The sequence below is a fragment of the Pantherophis guttatus genome, chromosome 2, assembly GCF_059756535.1.
Source record: "Pantherophis guttatus breed Tessera chromosome 2, ASM5975653v1, whole genome shotgun sequence".
Taxonomy (NCBI): Eukaryota; Metazoa; Chordata; class Lepidosauria; order Squamata; family Colubridae; genus Pantherophis; species Pantherophis guttatus.
Genome location: NC_142064.1, coordinates 63,846,386 through 63,871,017, shown reverse-complemented (window position 1 = coordinate 63,871,017; position 24,632 = coordinate 63,846,386). Strand labels below are relative to the sequence as shown.

General features: G+C 39.8%; 1 protein-coding gene across 16 annotated transcripts in view; it reads left to right on the top strand.

The window, feature by feature from the left end:
* The window catches only part of NTRK2 (neurotrophic receptor tyrosine kinase 2), a 208,126-nt gene that overhangs the window by 101,156 nt on the left and 82,338 nt on the right, over positions 1-24,632 (top strand). For 11 of the 16 annotated variants that reach the window (XM_034410144.3, XM_034410142.3, XM_034410141.3 and 8 more), the window contains one exon: positions 20,765-20,953. In XM_034410144.3, coding sequence (XP_034266035.1) covers positions 20,765-20,953 — 189 coding nt within the window. The remainder of the gene's footprint in view (positions 1-20,764; positions 20,954-24,632) is intronic. The other 5 variants (XM_087886078.1, XM_087886081.1, XM_087886077.1 and 2 more) reach the window with 1 other exon arrangement.

Below are 24,632 nucleotides of genomic sequence, written 5' to 3'. Positions count from 1 at the left end.
TGTAACTTATAGATTTAGGAAAGAGTTTTGTTTGAAAGTTTTGTGGCAAATAACCACAGCTTTCTAAGAAATGCTAAAACAAAGAAATGCTTTGTCCCAAGGATGCTTTTTCAAGTGTCAACTGGACTTTCTGTTTTTTTTTTCTTTGAAGATGTTTTGCTTCTCATCCAAGAAGCTTCTTCATATTCATACAGAATATAAATGGAACATAGGAACAATTAACTCTAGATTACAAAAAAAAAAAAAAAAGAGTTATCCATTCTCTGGAACCAAGAAACACCAGATTGTATCAGTGATCAGTTGTTCACTATCTTTGGTTCAGAGCTATATAGGTTTTAACTAAGCACTTTCCCCTAAACTTTTGAAAGCAACATGCATAGGAACAAAAGCAGAACTGTAAATATTTGGATGACCACTACATCTGTGCAAGAAGATACTCTTGCCTTCCACTTACTTGCTATCTGGTTATTTGTTACCCGCGTATGGTCACCCTAAGCCAGTTGCCTCCAGGACCAGGTATAATGTAGATCTTGCACTCAGCATCAGACATCAACCACTCAGTGCACTGCTGAATGTGACAGAGGCTAAAAAGCAGTGGTGAAATCTAGTTTTTTAACTACTGGTTCTGTGGGCGTGGCTTGGTGGGCATGGTGTAGCTTGGTGGGTGTGGCTTGGTAGGCGTGGCAGGGGAAAGATACTGCAAAATCCCCATTCCCACCCCCCTCCTGGGGGAAGGATATTGCAAAATCTCCATTCCCACCCCACTCTGGGGCCAGCCAGAGGTGGTATTTGCTGGTTCCCCAAACTACTCAAAATTTCTGCTACCGGTTCTCCGGACTGCTCAAAATTTCCACCACTGGTTCTCCAGAACCTGTCAGAACCTGCTGGATTTCACCCTGGCTAAAAAGCAATAACTAAAGTCATACCTTTTGGGTGAAAAATACACTGCACACTTAACACAGTTTAAAAACTAACAAACAAGCAAGAGATACTTTCAAGCCTATATCCATCATACTTGGGGGTGGAGGAGAGACTTGTTTCACCCAGAAGCAAAACATGGTTCTGCCATTTTGCATCATCTCCATGCCAATGGCAGTTCACAGTCTCTCCTCCCCCCCTCATCCCCTAAAATCTGCAGCTTCCTTCCACAGAAAGTTTCCCACCCAGGCATGGTTGTAATATATTTGGCACCAAAGTTGTGAAAGACAACTTGGGAAAGAGAGTCAGGTAGAAGAAGTAAGTCCTGCTTCTATTGAATGAACTCCCACCTCTCTCTCTCTCTTTTCATTAGTAGTAGCTTCCTGATTTTGGAACTCATTCATCTGTTCATTCATTCAGTTTGGACACAATTCTAGTTGACTTTGGGCAGTTTATATTAAAAACTAAAAGTAAGTAAAACTAAGTTTAAAAAAAGTAAAAGTGAAAAAAATGACAGATTGGGGCTCAGTCACCTCAATGCCCTAAGGTCTCAATCATCTCTTGATCATCATCAGGGTAGGAGCCATATGCAGCCATATGCCATTTCCTCAGCTTCTGATGGATGGCACTGCTTTATTTAAGGGACCTAACATGAACCAACTCTGTCCACTTTCACTGCCTGGGCAGAAAATATCAGAGACAGGAAGTCCCTCAAACAGCCAGGTTTTTTGCCATAATTGGCTTTATACGTGATGACCAACACCCTGAACTGCTTTCAGAAGTCAACTGCAGCCAGTGCAGCTTACAATCCATTTATGACTCATTTGCATCTTTGATCCATTTGAAGAGCAGAGCAATAATAAAATGCAAATAGTTCAAAGGAAATAGCTTCTATTTTTTCTTTCTCAGTGAGCAATTATGATAAAGCACCTGCCCCATAGTTAAAGATGTATTTAAATTAGCAGGTGACCCTCTGACATTGGTATTGAGAAACAAACCACTGCCTTCCCTGTTATTGACTGCCAACGTTATTAAGAGTGGGGAATGTTTAAAATGTCATCCTGGCACATTTCCTCTTCATCAAAATCATCAAAATCAAATAGCAAAGATATGCCACTGCAGTTCTCTTAAGCTCTAGAGAAATTGATTTTTCTGCCAAGCAAAAAGGTGTAACATGTCAGTACCCTGATAGATAAAATGCATGAAGAGGTGTCCCATTCCAAGATTCGCGAAGCCTGTCCTTGTGCTGAGATCCCATTCAGTCCTGGATGACAAAAACCCAGCAGGTTGGTTCTTGAACTTGAATTTTAGGCACCTGTGGCCATCCTGCCAAGCATCAAAAGAGAATGCTCTCCTTCCCAGTGTGTCAAATGTCCTTGAAATAAGACAGCTGTGCGTAAAACTTAAATAGAACTAGCATAGAAAACTATTGAGCAAGTCCCCATGTCAGTGCAGTTGGATATCAGGGAATGTAGAATTGCTTTATTTATTATTGATTTTATTCAAGTTCTGACTGGGGAAAATGTATTACAAGCTCTGGAACCAAGGGCTTGACCCTATAATCCACTGCCATGACATACAAAAGCAGAGGATTACACGCATTTTATGTCATTATTATTGCAGCCCCATCTGTGCTTCCAGTTATTCATGTTACAGTCACAAACAGTGGTAAAAAATCAGAAACAAGAACTTTAGAGTGATGCATCATGTGAAAAGCCAATCTTAAAGGAAGCAGAGAAAATGCATTGCCTTATTTGAAATTAAGACATCTGGATCTTTACCATTTGTGGGTCATAATATCATTGTATATCTTCAACTATAAGACAGCCCCAACAATCTATGGTAGGAACTAGGAATTTTAAAAGTCCTTCTGGGCAGCCAAACAGAATTGGGATCTGTACAAGCATTTAGGGTTTTTTTTTTTTAAATGAAGGTAACAGGATGATTTAAAATGTAAATTAATACATAATAGTTCATTAATACACAATAACACTACAATTATATATAGTAAAAGGAGCAGGGCTGGGTTCTACTTACCTTTACTACCGGTTTGCAGTGGGACACGTGCTTATGCTTGCGCTTCTGTGCATGCGCAGATGACCCATGATGATGTCGGGGCAGGTGGGTGGAGCTTCCCGATGGTTTTATTACCGGTTCTATAGAACCGGACAGAACCAGGAGCAACCAACCACTGAAAAGGAGTAATAGTTTTGCTTTTCTGATAAAATACCTTCTCTTCCATGCCACTTGATTTTTTCCTTGTTCCTTGTTTCTCACGTGCTTAGTGCTCTGTTGAACACAATGAGAACACAATGAGTTGCGTTCTGCTGAAAAATAATTCTTCCAGACAGCAGCTCTGTCTCAAAGATGTTGCCCTGTCATTCGCAATACTATTCAGTTTTCAGAAATATGTTTAAAATGTGCATTTGATTCTTAGCTAAATAAATATGGATATTCTTGATGTAAGTTGAATAAATGAAAAAAATCCCTGACAATGTAATTGAAGACCATTATCTGTCATTGCATTTAATGCAAAGCTACCTCATGTAAAAGCAGCTTTTATGCTATCAAGTTAAAGTAATATTCACTGTACTATATACTAGTATACTACACAATATGCTATACTAATAGTAATAGAACTGTATAACTCACCTGTTTCTGGAGAATGAGAATAAAACTAGTCAACACTGTCACCTATCATATTTAGTCATTAACATGAACCTGAGTCATATGTTTGTCAGAATTGTCACTATTTCTAAGTAGTGATTCTAAATTACTAAGGCATTAGCTAGGGCTACTACCTTATTTCCAGGATAATAATGCAACTGAAGAAAAATCTTTATAAATACAGAGATATACTGGATTTTCCTTTGTAAATACCAAATTTAGTATCATTTTCTACTACATTCAGAAAAAAAACTACTGTTTTCTAAGTTTCTGTCTTGTTAGACAGCTGCCTATCAGAAATATCTGCAGTTATTAAATGTTTGCTAATTCACAGCAGCTTTATTTATCCAAGAGAATAAAAGGGTAAAGGATTTTCAAATGTTCCATTTTTAACATCTTATATTTATGCTGGTAAGCACATTTCTGGTACCATCTTAAAAATCTGGTTTTCATTAAAGTCAACTGGGTAATTTAATAGTAATAGTATTACATATTTAATAAGTAATAACATTGCTATTTGCAGCACTTCATTTTTTAAGTATCAGTCACAGCCTGCAGGTGATGTTGGACAAATCCTATACTAACTCAAAATTCTTTTAATAAAATCAGTTAGTTGGAGAGGATGTTTCCAGATTTCTTCTTCTCTTCTCTTCTCTTCTCTTCTCTTCTCTTCTCTTCTCTTCTCTTCTCTTCTCTTCTCTTCTCTTCTCTTCTCTTCTCTTCTCTTTTTTCTTTTTTCTTTTCTTTTTTGCCACCATACACTAATAGCAGTGGTGGGATTCAAGTAATTTAACAACCGGTTCTCTGCCCTAATTATTTCTTCCAACAACCAGTTTTCCAAACTTCTCAGAAAGTTAACAACCGTTTCTCCCGAAGTGGTGCGAACTGGCTGAATCGCACCACTGACTAATAGGTTTCTCATGTTTAAAATGTTTCCAGTTATAAATCTATGGATGGAACTTTTCCCCAAAATTGTAATAGTACAACATATTCTGTCATCTCAGTAGTAGACACAGGTGGTATCAAAGGGGTTTGTGGATTCAGCCCACTTCTCATGTATTTCTATAAAAGAGGAAGAAGAGGAAATACTTGTAATTACTTTTGGAGTCAGGAAGAAAATGAAATAAATATGGGAAGAGAGTGATTTGTAGCCCCTTGCTGTGAGTTACTACAGAAAATATTGGAACAGTTGTAGTAGGGATTCCTGTCCCCTCAGCTTTTCAAGATATGACAGTGGTCCTCGATTTACGACCACAACTGAGCCCAAAATTTCTGTTGCTTAGCGAGACTGTTGTTAAATGAGTTTTGCCCCATTTTATGTCCTTTCTTGCCACATTTGTTAAGTGAATTGCTGCAGTTGTTCAGTTAGTAACACGGTTATGAAGTGAATCTAGTTTCCCCATTGATTTTGCTTGTCAGAAGTTTGCAAATGATGATGACATGACCCTGAGTACTTGCAGCTATCATAAATATGAGTCTGTTGCCAAGCGTTTGAATTTTGATCACATGACCATGAGGCTACAGCAATAGTCATAAGTGTGAAGAACAGCCATAAATCACTTTTTTCAAAGTTTTCATAACTTTGAATGGTCATTGAACGAACTGTTGTAAGTTGCGAACTATCTTTAACATGCAAGACCTATATCTTCTACAATGATACACAGAACCTTTGGACAATAGGAAAATATGGTGAGGAGTTAGTGCTGGAAGCATTGAAAGAGTTGTAGTAGGGATTCCTGTCCTCTCAGCTTTCAAGAAATGAGCAATATCAGTTGCTCAATGTCAGAACAATACCAGTATGAATTTAACTGATGTCAAAGGAAATGAGAAGATTCTTTTTTTAAAAGGCATATTTATCATTAAAACATTGAAATTTAAAGTAGAGAAAAACACATACTATAATGAAGTATAAAGAAAGTTAAAAAGGGCAAGATGAAATTAAAAATTGTTCTACATTTTTTAAAATAAAAAATACCACAGTGAGAAAAGGAAAAGTTTAATTACTTTTTAGTCCAATTATTTTCCCTTCCCTTCCTTTTACATCCCCAGTTTCTAGCCACAGTTGTACAACTTGTAACTTGTAGCCTTCATTACTGTCACATGTCGAGGACAAGCCCTATCTTTTATTTCCTTTTATCAATATATAAATATATGTACTAGGTAATAATACCATGGAGATCCTAATATGAAGTAATTAATTTCAGACTGAAACTATTGTCAGTTAATTGCTACTTTAATATAAAATGTGGTGGTATTTATTTTATTTTATTTTATTTTATTTTATTTTATTTTATTTTATTTTATTTTATTTTATTTTATTTTATTTTATTTTATTTTATTTTATTTTATTTTATTTTATTTTATTTTATTTTATTTTATTTTATTTTATTTATTTTATTTTCTGCCCATATTGCTGTGAAGCGGCTCTGGGCAACTTAACAACAGTAAAAACAATAAAACCATACTGACACATATATCTAACTGTAATACAGAGAGTGGTAAGGACAGCTGAGAAGATGATAGGAAGCCCACTTCACGGTATTCAGTATACTGCTTATAAGCGCCATGTGCTTAGAGCTCAAACTATTGTTAGAGACCCCACACACCCACTTCACAGTCTATTTCTTCCACCTCTGGGAGGAGGTTTCGAAGTATCTATAGTAGGACTACTAGATTCTGTAATAGCTTTGTTCCTTATGCCATTCATCTTGCAAATTTGCAGGATTCTTTTTTTTTCATTATGTATATGTATACATTCGAACTAGATTGTGATGTTTCTCTGTGTCATATATGTGTGTGTATGTGGGTATATCCAGAATGGTTATCCTTTGAGAGCTGAATGCAATGAAATTTCATTTTAATGTATGCTGATTAGTGTATATTTAAAGTGACAGTAAAGTTCTATTCTATTCTATTCTATTTAAAAATACAAATTACAAATTATGACTAAAAGATAGGGAGGGAGGGAGTAGGATAAGGAGGGGGGGGGGAGCTGAGCTCTGCTATTGACAGAGATCTTGCCGAAGTAAAGAATCTACTCACCTCATCAAAGATCTACTCTGAGAATTTCTAGGGAGGATCTATCTTGACTCTCTTTCTTCCAACTATACCATCTAAACGTCACTGCCTCTTGGTTCTCTGGAATGCAACCTCTCCCTCCTGGGAATTCAGACTACATTCTCCGCAGTGAGTTCTAGTCTCCACAGTGAGTTCTAGTCTTCATAGTGAGTTCTAGTAACTGTGAGAGGGATCTTGGAGTCCTAATGGACAACCATTTAAATATGAGCCAGCAGTGTGCAGTAGCTGCCAAAAAAGTCAACACAGTTCTAGGCTGCATAAACAGAGGGATAGAATCAAGATCCCGTGAAGTGTTAATACCACTTTATAATGTCTTGGAAAGGCCACACGTGGAATACTGCATCCAGTTTTGGTCGCCACGATGTAAAAAAGATGTTGAGACTCTAGAAAGGGTGCAGAGAAGAGCAACAAAGATGATTAGGGGATTGGAGGCTAAAACATATGAAGAATGGTTGCAGGAACTGGGTATGTCTAGTTTAATGAAAAGAAGGACTAGGGGAGACATAATAGCAGTGTTCCAATATCTCAGGGGCTGCCACAAAGAAGAGGGAGTCAAGCTATTCTCCAAAGCACCTGAGGGCAGGATAAGAAGCAATAGGTGGAAACTAATCAAGGAGAGAAGCAACTTAGAACTAAGGAGAAATTTTCTGACAGTTAGAGCAATTAATCAGTGGAACAACTTGCCTCCAGAAGTTGTGAATGCTCCAACGCTGGAAGTTTTTAAGAAGATGTTGGATAACCATTTGTCTGAAGTGGTGTAGGGTTTCCTGCCTAAGCAGGGGGTTGGACTAGAAGACCTCCAAGGTCCCTTCCAACTCTCCTATTCTATTCTATTCTATTCTATTCTATTCTATTCTATTCTATTCTATTCTATTCTATTCTATTCTATTCTATTCTATTCCATTCCATTCCATTCCATTCCATTCCATTCCATTCCATTCCAGTCCCACTTTAGGCTTGAAAGCCAGCTGGGTGACTTTGCATCAGTCACTCTCTCTCAGCCCAAACCTTCTCACAGGGTTGTTGCTATTGTGGGGAACACAGGAGGAGGAAGAAACCTTATGTATGTTTGCCGCCTTGAGTTACTTATAAAGTAATAAAGGTGAGATAAAAATCTAATAAATAAAAATAAAATAAAACTAAAAGTGAATATCATTCTGTTATTCAAAAAGCTTAAAGTATTGAAAATAGAAAGAGAAACATTCCAGTATTTAACTTTTCATCCAAAGCTGAATATAAAATAGAAAGAGCCACTGTTAGTGTGACGTGAATTGATAGTCTTGAAATATTTGTTTGTTTGATTGATTGATTAGATTTGTTTATACCCATCTCACTTTGAGGCCATTAAATATTTTATTAAATAAAGATCTCAAAATGTTCATAAAACAAAATGGGGGGGAGGGGGAAACAAAAACAGAAAAAGCACAGTCAAGAGGATTAAAGTTATATGGTCCAATTTGCTAAACTAGCCCACAGGGAAGGCTTAATTCTGTTTTCAGATTCTATCAAGATTTCAGTTCAAGCCAAAAGTTAACTAAGAATAAATAGAGGATCAGTTTTCTGTCACTGAAAGGTTAGAGGATGACATTGGAGAAGAATAAATAAAGAGAGCATTAAAATATAGGGTTTCAGATTTTCAGGATTTGCAAGATTTCACCTTTGATTAAACACTTGTTTTTGACTAGCCACATACAGTATGTGATTGTATTGCCACCCGTGCTACAGTTTCTTAACATAGAACAAAATGAAGTATGTTATTAATGTCCATATTTAAGGGGGGGAAATCCGCATGATTCTATTTTAACAGCCACATTTTTATTAAGTTCCTCCAACGTTGCTTTGGTGGCATTGGGTGAGGAGCATTGTGCAGATGACAGAATATAAATTCAGCAGTACTGGATTTTCAGGGTCAGATTTGCTACTTGTGACAAGAGGCAGCCGTAGAAGTCTTATCACTAAGATGTGGTGGCGCAGTGGTTAGAATGCAGTACTGCAAGCTACTTCTGCCGGCTGCCAGTAGTTCAGCAGTTCAATTCTCACTGGCTCAAGGTTGAATCAGCCTTCCATCCTTCTGAGGCAGTGGTAAAATCCAAATTTTTTTACTACTGATTCTGTGGGCATGGCTTGGTGGGCATGGTGTGGCTTGGTGGGTGTGGCTTGGTGGGCGTGGTAGGGGAAGGATACTGCAAAATCTCCATTCCCACCCCACTCTGGGGCCAGCCAGAGGTGGTATTTTCCGGTTCTCCGAACTGCTCAAAATTTCCGCTACTGGTTCTCCAGAACCTGTCAGAACCTGCTGGATTTCACCCATGTTCTGAGGTAAAATGATTGTTGGGGGCAATATGCTGATTCTCTAAACCGCTTAGAGAGGACTGTAAATCACTGTGAAGCAGTATATACGTCTAAGTGATATTGCTATTCCTATATGAAGTATGCCACTAATGTCATTATAAGATATTGTGGGTGGATTTCCCCAAGCATTAGTGTTGTATGTAAGAATTTGAGTGAGGGAGAGGGAGCTAATGTGGAGACAGATTGTAGGACTGTTTCTATGTTTTGAATGGCTTGTGTAACAGGTGACATTCTTTCCACACAACTTCACACCTACAAAAAGACTAGTCACAATCTGTGCCTTTTCAGAAATGTAACTTCTGATTTTAAAAATCCAAGTTAAGCTCCATGCTAAAACACATATGGTGCACAAGACACAGAGAGGCACAATTCTGACATTTTGAATGTCTCAGAGGAAGAAATCTGTCCTGAACTATTTACTTTCTCTTATTTTCTGATCTCTCTTCATGACAGAGTTAATTCTTATCTGACTTGGGCTGCCATCTTGTCAACATAGCAAAGATTGTTTTCTTTAAAAAAAATCAGATGAACATACCAAGAAGACATTTCTGCTTTCACAAAACCTTTGGTGTTTTAAGGGTGATTGGCTTGTTTGTTTGTTTAGTCTTAGTTTACTCTCCCACTCTCCTACCCTCCACCCCCTGGTAAAATATGGTCACTATTAGTGAGCTATATTTTTATGCCACATATGGGTGGGTGGGTGGGTTGCTGTTTCTTTTTAAATTTTTGAGCATAAGCCAAAACTGGATTGGTGAGAGCTAAATCAATAAGACCAATAGTTCCTTTCATTCATCTAAACAATTCTTTTATTGATTCATACCTTTCATTCATCTAAATGATTTAGATGAAGGAATACAAGGGGAACTAATCAAATTTGCTGATGACACTAAACTAGCAAGAATAGCCAACTCTCCAGAAGATAGGCTTAAGATCCAGATGGACTTCAACAAATGTGAACCCTGGGCCCTATCCAACAAAATGAAATTTAATATAGATAAAAGTAAGATCTTATACTTAGGAAAGAAAAAACAAAAGTATAGGTACAGATGAGGTGAAACCTGGCTCAATAACAGTAACTGTCCTAGTAAACAATCATTTAAATATGAGCCAGCAGTGTGCAGCAACAGCCAAAAAAGCCAATGCAATCCTAGGATGCATTAACCGAGGGATAGAATCAAGATCACGTGAAGTACTAGTACTGCTTTACAAAGCCTTAGTAAGACCACACCTGGAATACTGCACCCAGTTTTGGTCACCACATTATAAAAAAGTTGTGACTTTGGAAAAAGTGCAGAGAAGAGCAACAAAGATAATTAGGGGCCTGTAGCCTAAAACATAGGATGAACAGTTGCAGGATTTGTGTATAGCTAGACTAGTGAAAAGAAGGACCAGGGGAGACATGATAAAAGTGTTCCAGTATTTGAAGAGCTGCCAAAAGAAAGGGGATCAACCTGTTGTCCAAAGCATCCGAAGGCATGGCAAGAAACAACGGATGAAAAATAATCAAAGAGAGAACCAACCTAGAACTAAGAAGAAATTTCCTGGTAGTGAGAACAATCAACCAGTGGAACAGCTTGCCTACAGAAGTTATGGGTGCTCCATCATTGGAGGCTTTTAAGTAGAGACTGGACAGGCACTTGTCTGAAATGGGATTGGACTAGAAGACCTCCAAAGTCCCTTCCACCTTTGATATTCTATGTTCTATATTCTATTTTTATGACAATTATCTGGCCTCCATTTGAGCCATTTGAGCCTGACATAGTGGCATTTCAGGATTTGGATAAAGCAAAAAATAAAAAATAAAAATCCCCTTTGCCTGGAGGTTCCTGCTGTACATTTCAGCGATCTAGTCCATCAGTGGATCCTTGTTTCAGTCCAAAGTCAGTATTATCACATTCTCTCTGGAAAATTGTTCTGTGTTCTTTAAGTTCCACTTATAAATTTGATTATTCGGCTGAATTTTCGCTGCATAGGATTCGCCTTTGATTGTGGTGTAATTTCAACATTGTATTGAGTAAATTGGGATGTAGCCTTTTGCCTAATAGCTTGCCTGTGAAATAAGCAAGCATTAAAACAGTGTGTGTGGCAGTTTACTCATTTGTCAAGTGTACTGACAAATTAAGCTTTAAATATATGGATATTTAGCAATCTCCTGCCACGCAGAGTCTTGCCATCTGTTGCATCACAAAGATAGCAGGCACAAAAAACACCCTGCAGGTAATGCAAGGTCTGAAAACGTATTCCATTCTTGCATTATCCCAGGATTTCTTCCTCTTCTTGTGAAACCTTGCAAGACAATAGGGCCTTTGTTTGAAGATTTTCCACTTATATAATTATAGCTTGAGCCCATATAAACCTCCTGTTATCATCAGTGCCATACTTTCCCTAGGCAGTAGAGACAGGAACATAAAATCACCAAATAATCCTCTGTATCAGAATTCCGTGTCAAGGAAACACAAGGTGAGGTTGAGTCCTATAAGTTTATTATTTAGGAGAAAAATAAATTAAGGACGCTCTTGAGCTGAGCTCAATCCTTGGAAATTACATGGAGTTACCATGTAGAACTACCAACTACCATTATAGGTATTTCTAGACTTACAACCATTCAAAGTTACAATGGCACTGAAAAAAGTGACTTATGACCATTTTTCACACTTATGACCATTGTAGCATCCCCATGGCCATGTGATTTACATTCGGATGCTTGATGACTGGCTCACATTTATGACCATTGCAGCGTCCCAGAGTTGTGTTATCCACTTTTACGACCTTCTAACAAGCAATGTCAATGGGGAAGCCAGATTCACTTCACAGCTGTGTTACTAATTTAAGAACTGCATGGATTCGCTTAACAAATGTGGCGAGAAAAGTCATAAAATGGGGCAAAACTCTCTTAACAAATTTCTCACTTAACATAAATGTTGGGCTCAATGGTGGCCGGAAATTAAGGACTACCTGTATGACGTTTTCATAGCAGTGTTTTGCCACGGTCTTCTTCTAAGATGTTTTTATTTTAAACTTTTCAGTCTAGGGCAGGGGTGTCCAACCTTGGCAATTTTAAGCTTGGTGGACTTCAACTCCCAGAATTCCCCAGCCAGCAGGGAAATGAAGCTGGCTGAGGAATTCTGGGAGTTGAAGTCTGCTTAAAGTTGCCAAGGTTGGATACCCCTGGTCTAGGGTACAGCCCTGAGATTCCCTTCAGCAGATCCCTCCAAGTGTTAACTTGAGCTGATCCTGTCCAGACAAGATCAGCCAACTGCTGTCACCTGCTTGCTATAGAGCCATTCCAAATGATACAAGCTTGGCAACTTTTTCTCCCCTCAGGCACCCTTTCACTCTAAAACAACCAAGATTCGCAATTTCCCTGTATGTCATCAAATTCACATGAGCTTTCACCAGATCTCATTCTGTAAGCCTAAAATCTCAAGACATCTTTGACAAACACTTCATGTTTTTGAAGAGTTTAGTCATCTTGTAAGATGTAAACACTACTCACTGTATGCTTGTTGGTTTTGAATTTAATACATGGGGCTTCAGGCATATTTGATAGGTGTTATGTAACACATCTTGAGTATATTTTTGCTCTGCAAGGCATACAGGTAGTCATTGACTTGCAACCATTTGTTTAGTGTCCGTTCAAAGTTACAATAGCACTGAAAAAAGTGAGATATGACCAGCTTTCGCACTTATGACCATTGCGGCATCCCCATTGTTACCTGATCATATAATTACCATTTGTAACCTTCCAAGCTGGCTGTCGACAAGCAAAATCAATGGAGAAAGCAGCTTTGCTTAACAACTGAAGTAATTCACTTAACAACTGTCGTATTAGGACCTTTCATTTGGAAAAGAAATGATGAATGTTCCCTTACAGCAGGGGTGTCAAACTGGATTTCTTTGAGGGCTGGATCAGCATTGTAGTTCTCCACGGGCTGGTGGGGAGGGGCGGCAGGGGGGAAGACAGGACGGATGCCTCCTGCGGCACCCTGCCAGCAAAAATGGGGTACGGCTGTCCCATTTTTGGCTTGAATGGCCTCCTGCAGCACTTTACTGGCCAAAACAGGATGGGGGGGCTGCACGCACCCCCCCCGTGCCTCATTTTCACCCTCCATGACCTCCTGAAGCACTCTGTCAACTGAAAACGGGCCAAAAATGGGCCATGGGGAGGGGGCTTTTCGGCCTCCCCACCTCCAGCAGCACTCTGCTGGCCAAAAATGGGCCGCATGGAGGCCTTGCAGCTCTTGAGTTTGACAGCCCTGCCTTACAGTATTTTATCAGATGTCCATGCATATTTTATGGAGGGTTATAAAGAGACAGTATCTCCAGTTCTACTTGTTATAATTCACCCAGAGATTGAGGACATATAAAAACAAATGCATTCTCACAATCTCTTTTGTTCTATTTCTGTAGTACAAGCTTCTGTAGCTCTCTCTTTTTCTCAAGCACACATGCATCTATGTATTTCCAACTCAAAGACTATCAAATCCGGCTAGGTTTGAATTCCAGAATAATTCACTCTCTGTGATGGCTCTAAAGCACTATAGTTCTCATCCATGTTTATAACTTCTGGCAATATTGGCCAGTCCCAATAAGTGTTCTCCATTTATCCAGTTCACATGGGAACTCATTCTTGTTTTAAGTACCATTGTTGCATTGAGAACTGACTGCTGTTGAGTAGGAGAACTTTATTCTGATATTTCTACATGTTCCATTAGTTGAAATCTAGAATGAATTTTTACTCCTCTGTGACCTACTTTGGTTGTGTTTAATGTATTCCATCTTTGATAAATGTCCATTCATACTTTTTTATGAATACAGGACACAAGATATATGATATATGAACCAAACAAGTACCAGTCAATAGATATAACAATGTAATAGTAGCCACTAATGGTGACAGAGGTAGTCAGTATGGTTTCCTTGCCCAATCTGATGTAGGAATCAAGGTGGTGGACGTCTCTCCTTGGCTGTGGAAGCTCACTAGGTGACCTTTGGTTAGTCCCTCACTCTTTGATCAAGTATCCCAAAGGATTTCTGCAGAAAAAGGGGTTATTATGCAATTATTCAGATGGGGTGATAATTCTGCACATGATTATCCACGTGCTTTACTGGATTTATTTTATGTCTTGCCATTCCCTCAATGCCTAACTTGTAATTCTATCCAGTTATGGCATGATGAGATTGAGCAAATAATAAAGTATCTTTTAAAGTGTTATTTTTATTATATAACTTAGTTTACTGAGCTACAATCATATCTTTATCTTAAAATGGCAGCAATTGCCTAGCCTTGTTTTGGAAGATAAGTAGAATCAGATCTGTTAGTACTTGGGAATAGATAAGGCCAGCAGAAAACTTCAGGTTTATAGCTTGATTGGCAAGCTTAAAAGAAAAAAAAAATAAAATAAATCCTGGCAGAGATGAACATAGAATGGATTTGATAATATTGCCAAAAACGTTATTCAGTAAATCATTTATTTATTTATTTGTTTATTTATTTATTTATTTTATTGAATTTCTATACCGCCCTACTCCCGAAGGACTCGGGGCGGTGAACAGCCATAAAATAAAACACATACATATACAAAATTTAAAATCGAATAAAATGAATTAAATAAATTTGGCTGAATTAATACCCATAATTTAAAATACCCATATTTTAAAATACATTAAAATTTAAAATTTGCACTTAAAAGGGAGAAGATTTAGGCGAGGCCAGCTTGATGAAATAACAGAGTCTTCAGCTCGCGGCGGAAGGTGCGCAGATCCGGTATCCTCCGTATCTCTGGGGGGAGCTCGTTCCAGATCGTCGGTGCCCCCACAGAGAAGGCTCTCCCCCTAGGGGCCGACAGCCAACATTGTTTGGCTGACAGCACCTGGAGGAGCCCCTCTCTGTGGGAGCGTACTGGTCGGTGGGAGGCTATTGATGGTTGTAGGCGGTCCCGTAAGTAACCAGGTCCTAAGCCATGGAGTGCTTTAAAGGTGGCAACCAGAACCTTGAAGCGCACCCGGAAGACCACCAGGAGCCAGTGCAGCTCGCGCAGGAGAGGTGTTACATGGGAGCTCCACGCCGCTTCCATAACCACCTGCGCGGCCGCACTCTGTGCCAGTTGGAGCCTCCGGATGCACCTCAAGGGGAGCCCCATGTAGAGAGCGTTACAATAGTCCAGACGAGAGGTGACAAGGGCATGAGTGACTGTGCGTAACGAGTCCCGATCTAGAAAGGGACGCAACTGGCGAATCAGGCGAACCTGATGAAAAATCCTCCCGGTCACGGCCGTCAAGTGCTCTTCTAAAGACAGCCGTGAATCCAGGAGGACGCCCAAGTTACGAGCCCTTTCCGTGGGGGCCAATGATTCACCCCCAATAGCCAGTGATGGCACCAGCTGACTATATCGGGACGTCGGAAACCACAGCCACTCGGTCTTGGATGGGTTGAGCCTGAGCCCGTTTCTCCCCATCCAGATCCGTACGGCCTCCAGGCACTGGGACATCACTTCAAGGGCATCGTTGGGATGGTCCGGGGTGGAGATGTACAGCTGGGTGTCGTCAGCGTACAGATGGTACTTCACCCCGAAACCATGGATGATCTCGCCCAGCGGCTTTACATAAATGTTGAACAAAAGGGGCGAGAGAACCGATCCCTGCGGCACCCCACATATAAGGGGCCTCGGGGTCGATCTCTGCCCCCCTGTCAACACAGACTGCGACCAGTCAGAGAGAAAGGAGGAGAACCACTGTAAAATGGTGCCTCCCACCCCCAACCCTTCCAGCTGGTGCAGCATGATACCATGGTCGATGGTATCAAAAGCCGCTGAGAGATCTAACAGGACCAGGACAGAGGAACAACCCCTGTCCCGAGCCCTCCAGAGATCATCAACCAACACGACCAATGCCGTTTCCGTGCTGTACCCAGGCCTGAAGCCCGACTGGAACGGATCTAGATACGACGCTTCATCCAGGTACTGGGGAAGCTGTCGCGCAACCACACTCTCAACAACCTTCACAACGAAGCAAAGGTTGGAGACTGGATGATAATTAGCCAATACTGCCGGGTCCAGGGAAGGCTTCTTGAGGAGAGGCCTTACCACCACCTCTTTCAGGGCGGCGGGGAAGACACCCTCACCCAATGAAGCATTTATAATCCCCTGGAGCCAGCCTCGCGTCACCTCCCGGGAAGCCAGCACTAACCAGGAGGGGTACGGGTCCAACAAACATGTGGTCGTGTTCAATCTACCCAGAATCCTGTCCACGTCATCTGGGGTCACAGGATCAAACTCATCCCAGATAACAGTCTCAAGACCTGCCTCCATCACCCTCGCTGGATCTATCCAGTCAGAGTCCAGACCTGCCCGAATCTGAGTGATTTTGTCATGCAGATACTGAACAAAATCCTCGGCTCTTCCCTCCAAGGGGTCCTCCCGCGCTTCCTGGTGGAGCAGGGAGCGGGTCACCCTAAACAGGGCGGCCGGGCGATTATCTGCTGACGCAATAAAAGCAGCAAAGTGAGTACACAGAGTTAATTTCAACCTGCCCTTTAGACACTAGAAAACCTGATTCCTGTTGGGTCATCAGTTCAAAGGGATTTCGTTACCTAAACAGAGAAACAGAATGACCAAGGTTAAGTAAAAAAGCAGTGGGAGTGAGAGCGACTTCTGACTTACTGGTGGCTTCCCCATTGAGTTTCTTATAGGAAGCTGGCAGGAAGCATCAGAAATCCTTCCTTCCTTCCTCCCTCCCTCCCCCTTCCCCTCCCTCCCTCCCTCCCTCCCTTTGCTTGTGGGAAGGTTGCAAGGAGAAAGTCAGTGGAGTAGTCAGCAATAAGTTGCAAGTCCAAGGCCAGCTGGCAGATAAGTGGTTGCTCCCAGATGGGAAGGTGTCATCTTTGGAAGCCATATTAACACCAGAAGCTTCCACACTGCCAACTTCTTGCACTTGGGAAAGTAGGAGGGGGGATTCAGGAGAGTGATTGTAGTTAGACATAATAGCATTCTTCCCTTCGGTCAAGGTCATGGTGTTTCTGCATCTGGAGGAGGATTCGGGTTTTCCCAGATGTGCCAGTATACCTACTCTAATAAATAGAACTTTGAGAAATCTTTGCCTCAGAGTTTTTAATTGGAATTGGGGCTTTCTGGAACGCTGACAGAAGGGACCAAAGAGGTGCATGGGGCTACCATGGTATGAGGGGGGGGGGTACCGTGTGGACTGTAAAGGATGTATGGGTATGTACCAGAGATGCCACATATGTCGGGGAGGCCAGTGTCATTGCAACACAACTTTGAAAATATCTAGTTTCAGTGTCAAAAATTACTTGAAGACAAGGTAACATAGGAAAAAATAATTTGCATTTCTTTGATTCCCCTCCCCTTCCATCTTGTTATGTATTATTGGCACTGAGTTGCAGAATGCCCAATGCACAGCTTTTCCTAGAGGGTTTAAATTATTTAGGAGCATTTCTTCTGTTCCTGAGCATAATTAACACTTGAATATTTATAGACATTACGGTATTAACATGAATAAAGGCTTTGTGATATGAGAAAGGGTCTTAATTTAATGGGTTTAATGAGGATTACATCTGGATTATTGCGATCGGAAGTCTTGAATGTTTCGATCTGAAAATTATAACTCAGTGTTGATGTTCTGATTTTAAATGACACGTTAAATTCTACTACTACGTTTTTATTTTAACTCCTCAAGAAGCCTTGATTGTTGCAATGTACGGAGTAAATAAATAAGCATTCCTCCTCTTATGGAAATTCTTAGAAATACAATATTAGTGGTGTCATATAGAATTGTCTTTAGAAAGTCGTGTGAGGAAGCTGCTGGTTTGTATGGAACCTCCAATGGTGGATATTGATGATATTTCATATATAATGTGCAATCATCTGGCCCCAATCTAGCATTAAAAGTCTCCCCCTAGTAAGACCCTGGCTTTTGGATGGTCCACGAGGAGTTTACTAATGTAGTGTTCCAACTCCATCCATACTGCAGTGGTTTCAGCTTTTCTTAGCGATGGCGGAAGATAAACATTAATTATTAAAAGCAGGACCGAATCCATCTTAAGGAGAAGGGCCATAGCCATATGTTTTAAAATGGCAATAAGAGAATGAATCTTGGGAAAGACATACAAGATCTTGCTGATCTTGAGGAGTACAAGACTTGGCTGAGGACTTCTTTCAAGGAGTTTTCTTATGGAAAGTGCAATATGTTTTCACAAAGCAAAATATTTTCCCTCCCAATGATGTTCTTTCAGCTTTGGAATGTCTTTCTCAAAGAGATGTACATTGTACCAACTTTCAGCACCTGTTTGAGACATTTTGATTTAGCTATATATTTTAATTTAAATAATTACTCTGTCTCCCTTGTAATTTGTCTGTATACGTACACGTTGCATGTGCGTGCCTGCTATTTTTCTTTATGTGTGCTCAAAAGTTGGGAGAAAGCCAGTGGAGTCTATCCAGCTATAAACGGCATCCAAGAAACAAATTCCACATTCACCCTGCAGTCCCAAAACTTTGCAGGACTGAAAAAATTCCTGTGGGAATTTGTGAGGGACAAGGGGAAAAAAAAAAAGCAAATATCCTTTTCTTATTCAGTCCATTCCTGTATTTTTGAGATGTTGCTCTCCTATTTTTCTGCAATATGTTCCATTTCGAGTCTACATTGGGGTGTCCAACTTAGGCCACTTTTAAGACCCATAAATTTCAATTCCCAGAGTTCATGCTGGCTGGGGAATTCTAGGAGTCGAGGTCCACAAATCTTAAAGTTGGTAACGTTGGACATCCCTGGTCTACCTTATTGTACAATGCTCACATGACGAAAAGTGGTACAGGGATTTAATTATTAATATAAGTACCCCTTGTTTTCAGTTCAGTGTGTTATCATCAACACCTAAAAATAGAAAAGAACTGTTTCAGGCAAAGTACATGTTTCCATTTAGAAAATCCCACCATGTTGGGCTTGTTGGTTGCAAAGCTGGCAGCCCAGGTTTGAAAACCAAGCGCCACATGACTGGGTGAACTCCCATCCTCGGCTTAGCTCCTGCCAACCTAGCAATTCAAAAACATGCAAATGTGAGTAGAAAAATAGGTATCCCTTCGGTGGGAAGGTAACAGTGCTCTATGATGTCATGCTGGCCACGTGACTGTGGAAATGTCTTTGGACTGTGTGGCTCAATGGCCTTGAAATGGAGATGAGCACCGTTCCCTATAGTCGGCAATGACTAGCTCAGGGACTCCTTTAACTTTACCTTGCCAGTAGGACTGAGAAAGATCCTTGTCAGGAAGTATGGAGACATGAATCAATCAGGACCGCGCTGAATGCTTGAAGGAGCTTCTAACACAAGGACTGCATTGATGTTCCTGGCATGTGGCACTCTATGCTTGGGTCCTGGGAATGAGAGACAATTAATAACCAGCTCAGTTCAAAACAAAATATCGTGAAAGCACTTTTGTAATGTGTTTGATGGAGGTCCAACACAGGAAATTTTCCACAAGTGAGAACTCCTACCTCATCCTGCTCTGTGGCTGCTGACTTTTCCACCCTCCCTTCCATAAAGAGAGTGTGAGCCTTTTTACCATCCAGCCCTGACCTAATGAAACTTATGTCCTGAATACTTACTAAAGTAGTGGTGGTGGTGATGATGATATTGACAAGAACAACAAAAGTATTATTCCAGATATTAAGGATTGGATTAAGGAGATGTGTAATCTATGCATCCAGCATGCAATATGTTTCCTTTTGGTACAGCCTTCATTATATTTTACAACAATAGAGTACAGGTAGTCCTCGACTTACAATCATTTGTTTAGTGACTGTTCCAAGATAGAACAGCACTGAAAAAGTGGCTAATAAACATTTTTCACAAGAGCATTGCAGCATCCCCAGGATCATGTGATCAAAATTCAGATGCTTGGCAACTGGTTCATATTTTAGATGGTTGCAGTGTCCCAGGGTCATGTGATCCTCTGTTGATAGCTTCTGACAAGCAAAGTCAATGGGGAAGCCAAATTCACTTAACCATGGTGTTATTAACTTAACAACTGCAGCTATTCACTTAACAATTGGGACAAGAAAGGTCATAAAATGGGGCAAAACTCACCCAATAGCTGTCTTACTTAGCTACAGAAATGTTGGGCTCAGTTGTGATCATAGGTCAAGGACTAACTATATTGTTATTTTTTTATCTTTAAATTAGAATTTTTTAATAACCTTAAGATATGATATATATGAAATTGGCTTAGATTGCTGACAGTATTCTTTTCCTTTCTGTTATTATTTACTAACTGTGTATTGTTTTTGTAGCTTTTTTTTTCTATCTTTACATCCATCCATCTACCTTTCACAGTCATAGGGATTGTTTTATTGCTCCACCTCAGTGGGCCAATTAGTTTCTCATTTTTTCTTCAGTGCTGAAACACGGTGAGGGAATAAGGAGCCCAGGATCTGCTCAATAACTAGTGGCTATTTATTTATTTATTGCTTTTTTCTGTTAGCTCTGGAAAGAGTACTGGGTGGCTCTGTGGGACACTACTGAGGTGGGACAAGCCTCCTCCCAAAATCTGAAAGGGGGGGCCAACAGCTATGCAGAAGTACTCTCAGTTCCTTTGATAGCCATCCTACCTCGGTGGTGCTGAAGATAAAGTCACTGAGTGTCATTTCTGAGTGCGTTGGGCTCTTGAGAGCCTAGGAGAGAGTAGAGGGAGGGAAGAATTTTGCCAAGTTACAGGGGAATCTTTGTTTCTAACTTTAGGCCCTTCTTCAGTTATCAGCAATGACGACGATTCGGCAAGTCCCCTTCATCACATCTCTAATGGAAGCAACACACCATCTTCTTCTGAGGGAGGCCCGGATGCAGTGATTATTGGAATGACAAAGATTCCTGTAATTGAAAATCCTCAATATTTTGGAATTACAAATAGTCAACTCAAGCCTGACACGTGTAAGTACATATTTATATATATTTATGTGTATGTATGTCTATAGGTAAATAGGTGTCTTCCCTATGCGCATGTAATTTATGATTGATTTCCCCCTTTCTGAAATTGATTATGAATGCTAAGTAACAGGCTATCCATCTAACCATATACATGTTTTTTCAGATTACAACCTATGGGCCTTAATAAAGCTTATTTTATTAGGTGTGGTTAAGATTGCCCCATTGTTAACATTTTCAAATGGAATAAATCTAATATTTATATTCTATTTATCTTTTATTTCTTTGGCCAGAGAACAAATATTGACCTTTAAAGTTTAAAATATGTTTTTTTGAATGAATATAATTACAAATTCAGCAGGTGAAGTAAGTTTTACTGATTGTTAAATCTGTTGAACAGTGAAGGTCAAATGGTGATCAAACTGTGACAGGTTTTGGATGAAATCAGAGATATTTGAGCAGATAAAAAGGATAGTTGACTCCATAGACTTTGAGGTAAAACCAATAGCAGACATACACACATTTCTATCACCTATTCCCTTTTGGGATAAGCAGCCTTATTTAAAGCATTAGAAACTGAACAAGAAATTGTGAGCCAAAGAAAGGCACAATAATGAAATAAGAAAATAAATAAAATATTACTAGTTTACATCAATAACATTTGAAGCATTTTAATATCTTCCTTCCTGGAAAATCATGATTTTTTTTAAAAAAAATATTTTTATTATGCATTTTCCTTTATTATACATCACATTTCCAGTTTTGCAATGACAGTGTACTGGCTATATCAAGTCCTTTTTAAGTATAGATAGTATTATACACCCTGAGTATAACCATTATTCTCGTAGTCATACAATATGGTCTTTTTTAAATACATAATGTTGTACGTCATAGTTATAACCATTATTTTCATAGTTGTACCATAACACTCTATACATATATCACTCTATATGTTTTAATCTATAATCATGTATAGTCCGATAGTACTATTGCTTACGGTATATATTCTTATATATATCTATATAACTGTATCTATTTCTATTTTGTTGATCTGGAAAATCATGCTTACTTCCACCGTATCCATGCACTAAATCGGACATTGCTTTTTTGTTCTTTCAAATTCTTACCTCTCTCTCTTTTTGAGGATTTTATCAGTTCCATCTGACTTCCTCTGTCTCCCCTTTCCCTTTCCCTTTCTCTCTAACCTCCCCTTCCCCGTCTCTATTTGTTTGTGTTCATATGTTCTCTCCACAGCCTATGTCTTCTGCAACGGCAATTCATTTGTGTATTCAATGCACATTCATTCAGGACTCATCCATTTCTAACCCTATTCCTTCTTTAGCACGCTCCTTCTTTAGAAGGAGCCATGTCCATTGTATTTGCCTTATTCTTACATTATTCCTAACATACAGGTAGTCCTCGACTTACAGCAGTTCATATAGTGACCGTTCAAAGTTACAACGGCACTGAAAAAAGTGACTTATGACTGTTTTTCACACTTACCATCGTTGCAACATCCCCACAGTCCCATGATCAAAATTCAGATACTTGGCAACTGGTTCACTGCAACTGGCTGCAGTGTTCCAGGGTCATGTCATCAGCTTTTTTGCAAACTTCTGACAAGCAAAGTCAACGGGGAAGCCAGATTCACTTAACAACCAGGTTACTAACTTAACAACTGCAATGCTTCATTTAACAACTGTGGCAAGAAAGGTCGTAAAATGGGGCAAAACTCACTTAATAAATATAAATTTGGGGCTCAAAAGTCAAGGGCTAGTTGTATTTACTATCATGTCCATGTAACTGAATGGGCTTTCTTTCATGTAATGAATTTAACTTCTTTTGATACATGTTCTTCCATTATAATAGCTTATTATAAAGCTATTATAGAAATATCTATATTATTAGAAAGCTTATTATCTTTCTACGACCATTTATACATGTTAAAATTTTTCCATTGTTTCTTTAGAATAATCCACTTGCTCAGAATTGGGTTATTTTGCCATTCATCTTTAACTTACAATTCTTCACTCCATATTCTCTGTGGAAAACAACCACCATGATCTCAGACTTAAGCATTTTCAGAGCCATCCCACAGTCTAATGTTGAAAATATCAATCATCAACACTGTATCATGTTGCATACATAAGTACACAAATATTCCCATCCCCAGTGAGCACATTTCTACCATCACTGCAAGCATTTCTTTACCCACAAATACATTTGAAATACATTTAAACAACCATGGGAACATTATATATCCTTGTCTTAATCCTTGCTCAGTGCTGCACGTTTACTAAGCGTCCTGTTTATTCTCATACATCCTTTACTTCCAGCACATAATGCCCTTAATGCATTCAGGATCTAACCTTCAACTCCATATTTGCATAAAACATTCCATAGTTTAAGCCTGCTCACTTTATCACACATATTCTATAAATCAACAAAAGTACAAGGCTTGTCACATCTATACAATTCACAGGGTCCTGTGGAAGAGAAAAATCAATTCAGCATGATTTCCCCGATTTTGCTCGTGGTCACCTATATGGACAGAATTCTGCCAAACACCTTTCCAGTCACACTTGGCAAGTCAACAAACTAATTTCCTCTGTAGTTGTGACGTTTACACAAGTTACCCTATGTTTAGTATAGGGGATGAGTTAACAACTTCCTTCCAGTTGTCGGGCACAGAGGCTACCTTTGTGCATACTTGAAACAAGTTGCACTGCCATTCTGTAAGCAAACCACATCTGTATTTTAATGTTTTCCATCTTCACTTGCAGTCTTGTCATTTTTCAGCATTTTTCACAGCATTTCTGTGTTACTTTTTATCTACTTTTTTTTTGTCGCAAGCATATGCAGCGTTCAGAGGAATGTCATCCAATTATTGTTTCCATGCGTTCTATCTCTTTGAGTTCATTCCATATCTTTTTTTTCTTTTTTGGGGGGGGTTTTCATTAATTAACTTTGCTGCAGGCTTCCAATTTAGCTGTGTTCCATCTAGTCCAGGGGAGTTGAATTCAAGGCTCGTGGGCAAGATCCAGTCCATGGGGTGCTTAGATCTGGCCTGCAGGGCCACCCTGGAAACAGCAAAGGACTTACCTGTAGTGCCTCTGCCAGCAAAAATGGAGGTCGGGAGGGCTGCATGCAGCCCACCCAAACTCTGTTTTCACTGGCAGAAGGTTGCAGGAGGCCATTGCAGCCAAAAATGGAGCTCGGGGGCCCATTTTCGCTGGCAGAGTGCTCGGGACACCACAGGTGTCCCAGACACGTGTGACATCAAGCTGGCCATGCCCACTCTGGCCACGCTTCCCTGCCCCTTCCGAGATTAAACACAACCCTGATGCGGCCCTTAATGAAATCAAGTTTGACACCCCTGATCTAGTCCCTCACAACTTCTGGAAGCCAAATAATGACCTCTCCCAATGCAGAATCCATGCAGAATTTAAATAGCTTCAGGAGAGCACTCAAGGAGTCAAGGTCTGAACTGCTGGTCCTTAATAAATAATGGCTAAAACTGTCCAATCAGGAAGGAGCAAAAGAGTACCTCCCACACCATCCTTCACCAGGACAACAGCATGGCCAATGGTTCTGTACACAGCCAAGAGGTGTAATAGGATTGTTTTCGATCACCCATATCCCTAATAAAGATACATACCAAAATGACCAGTGCTGTTTCAGTCTA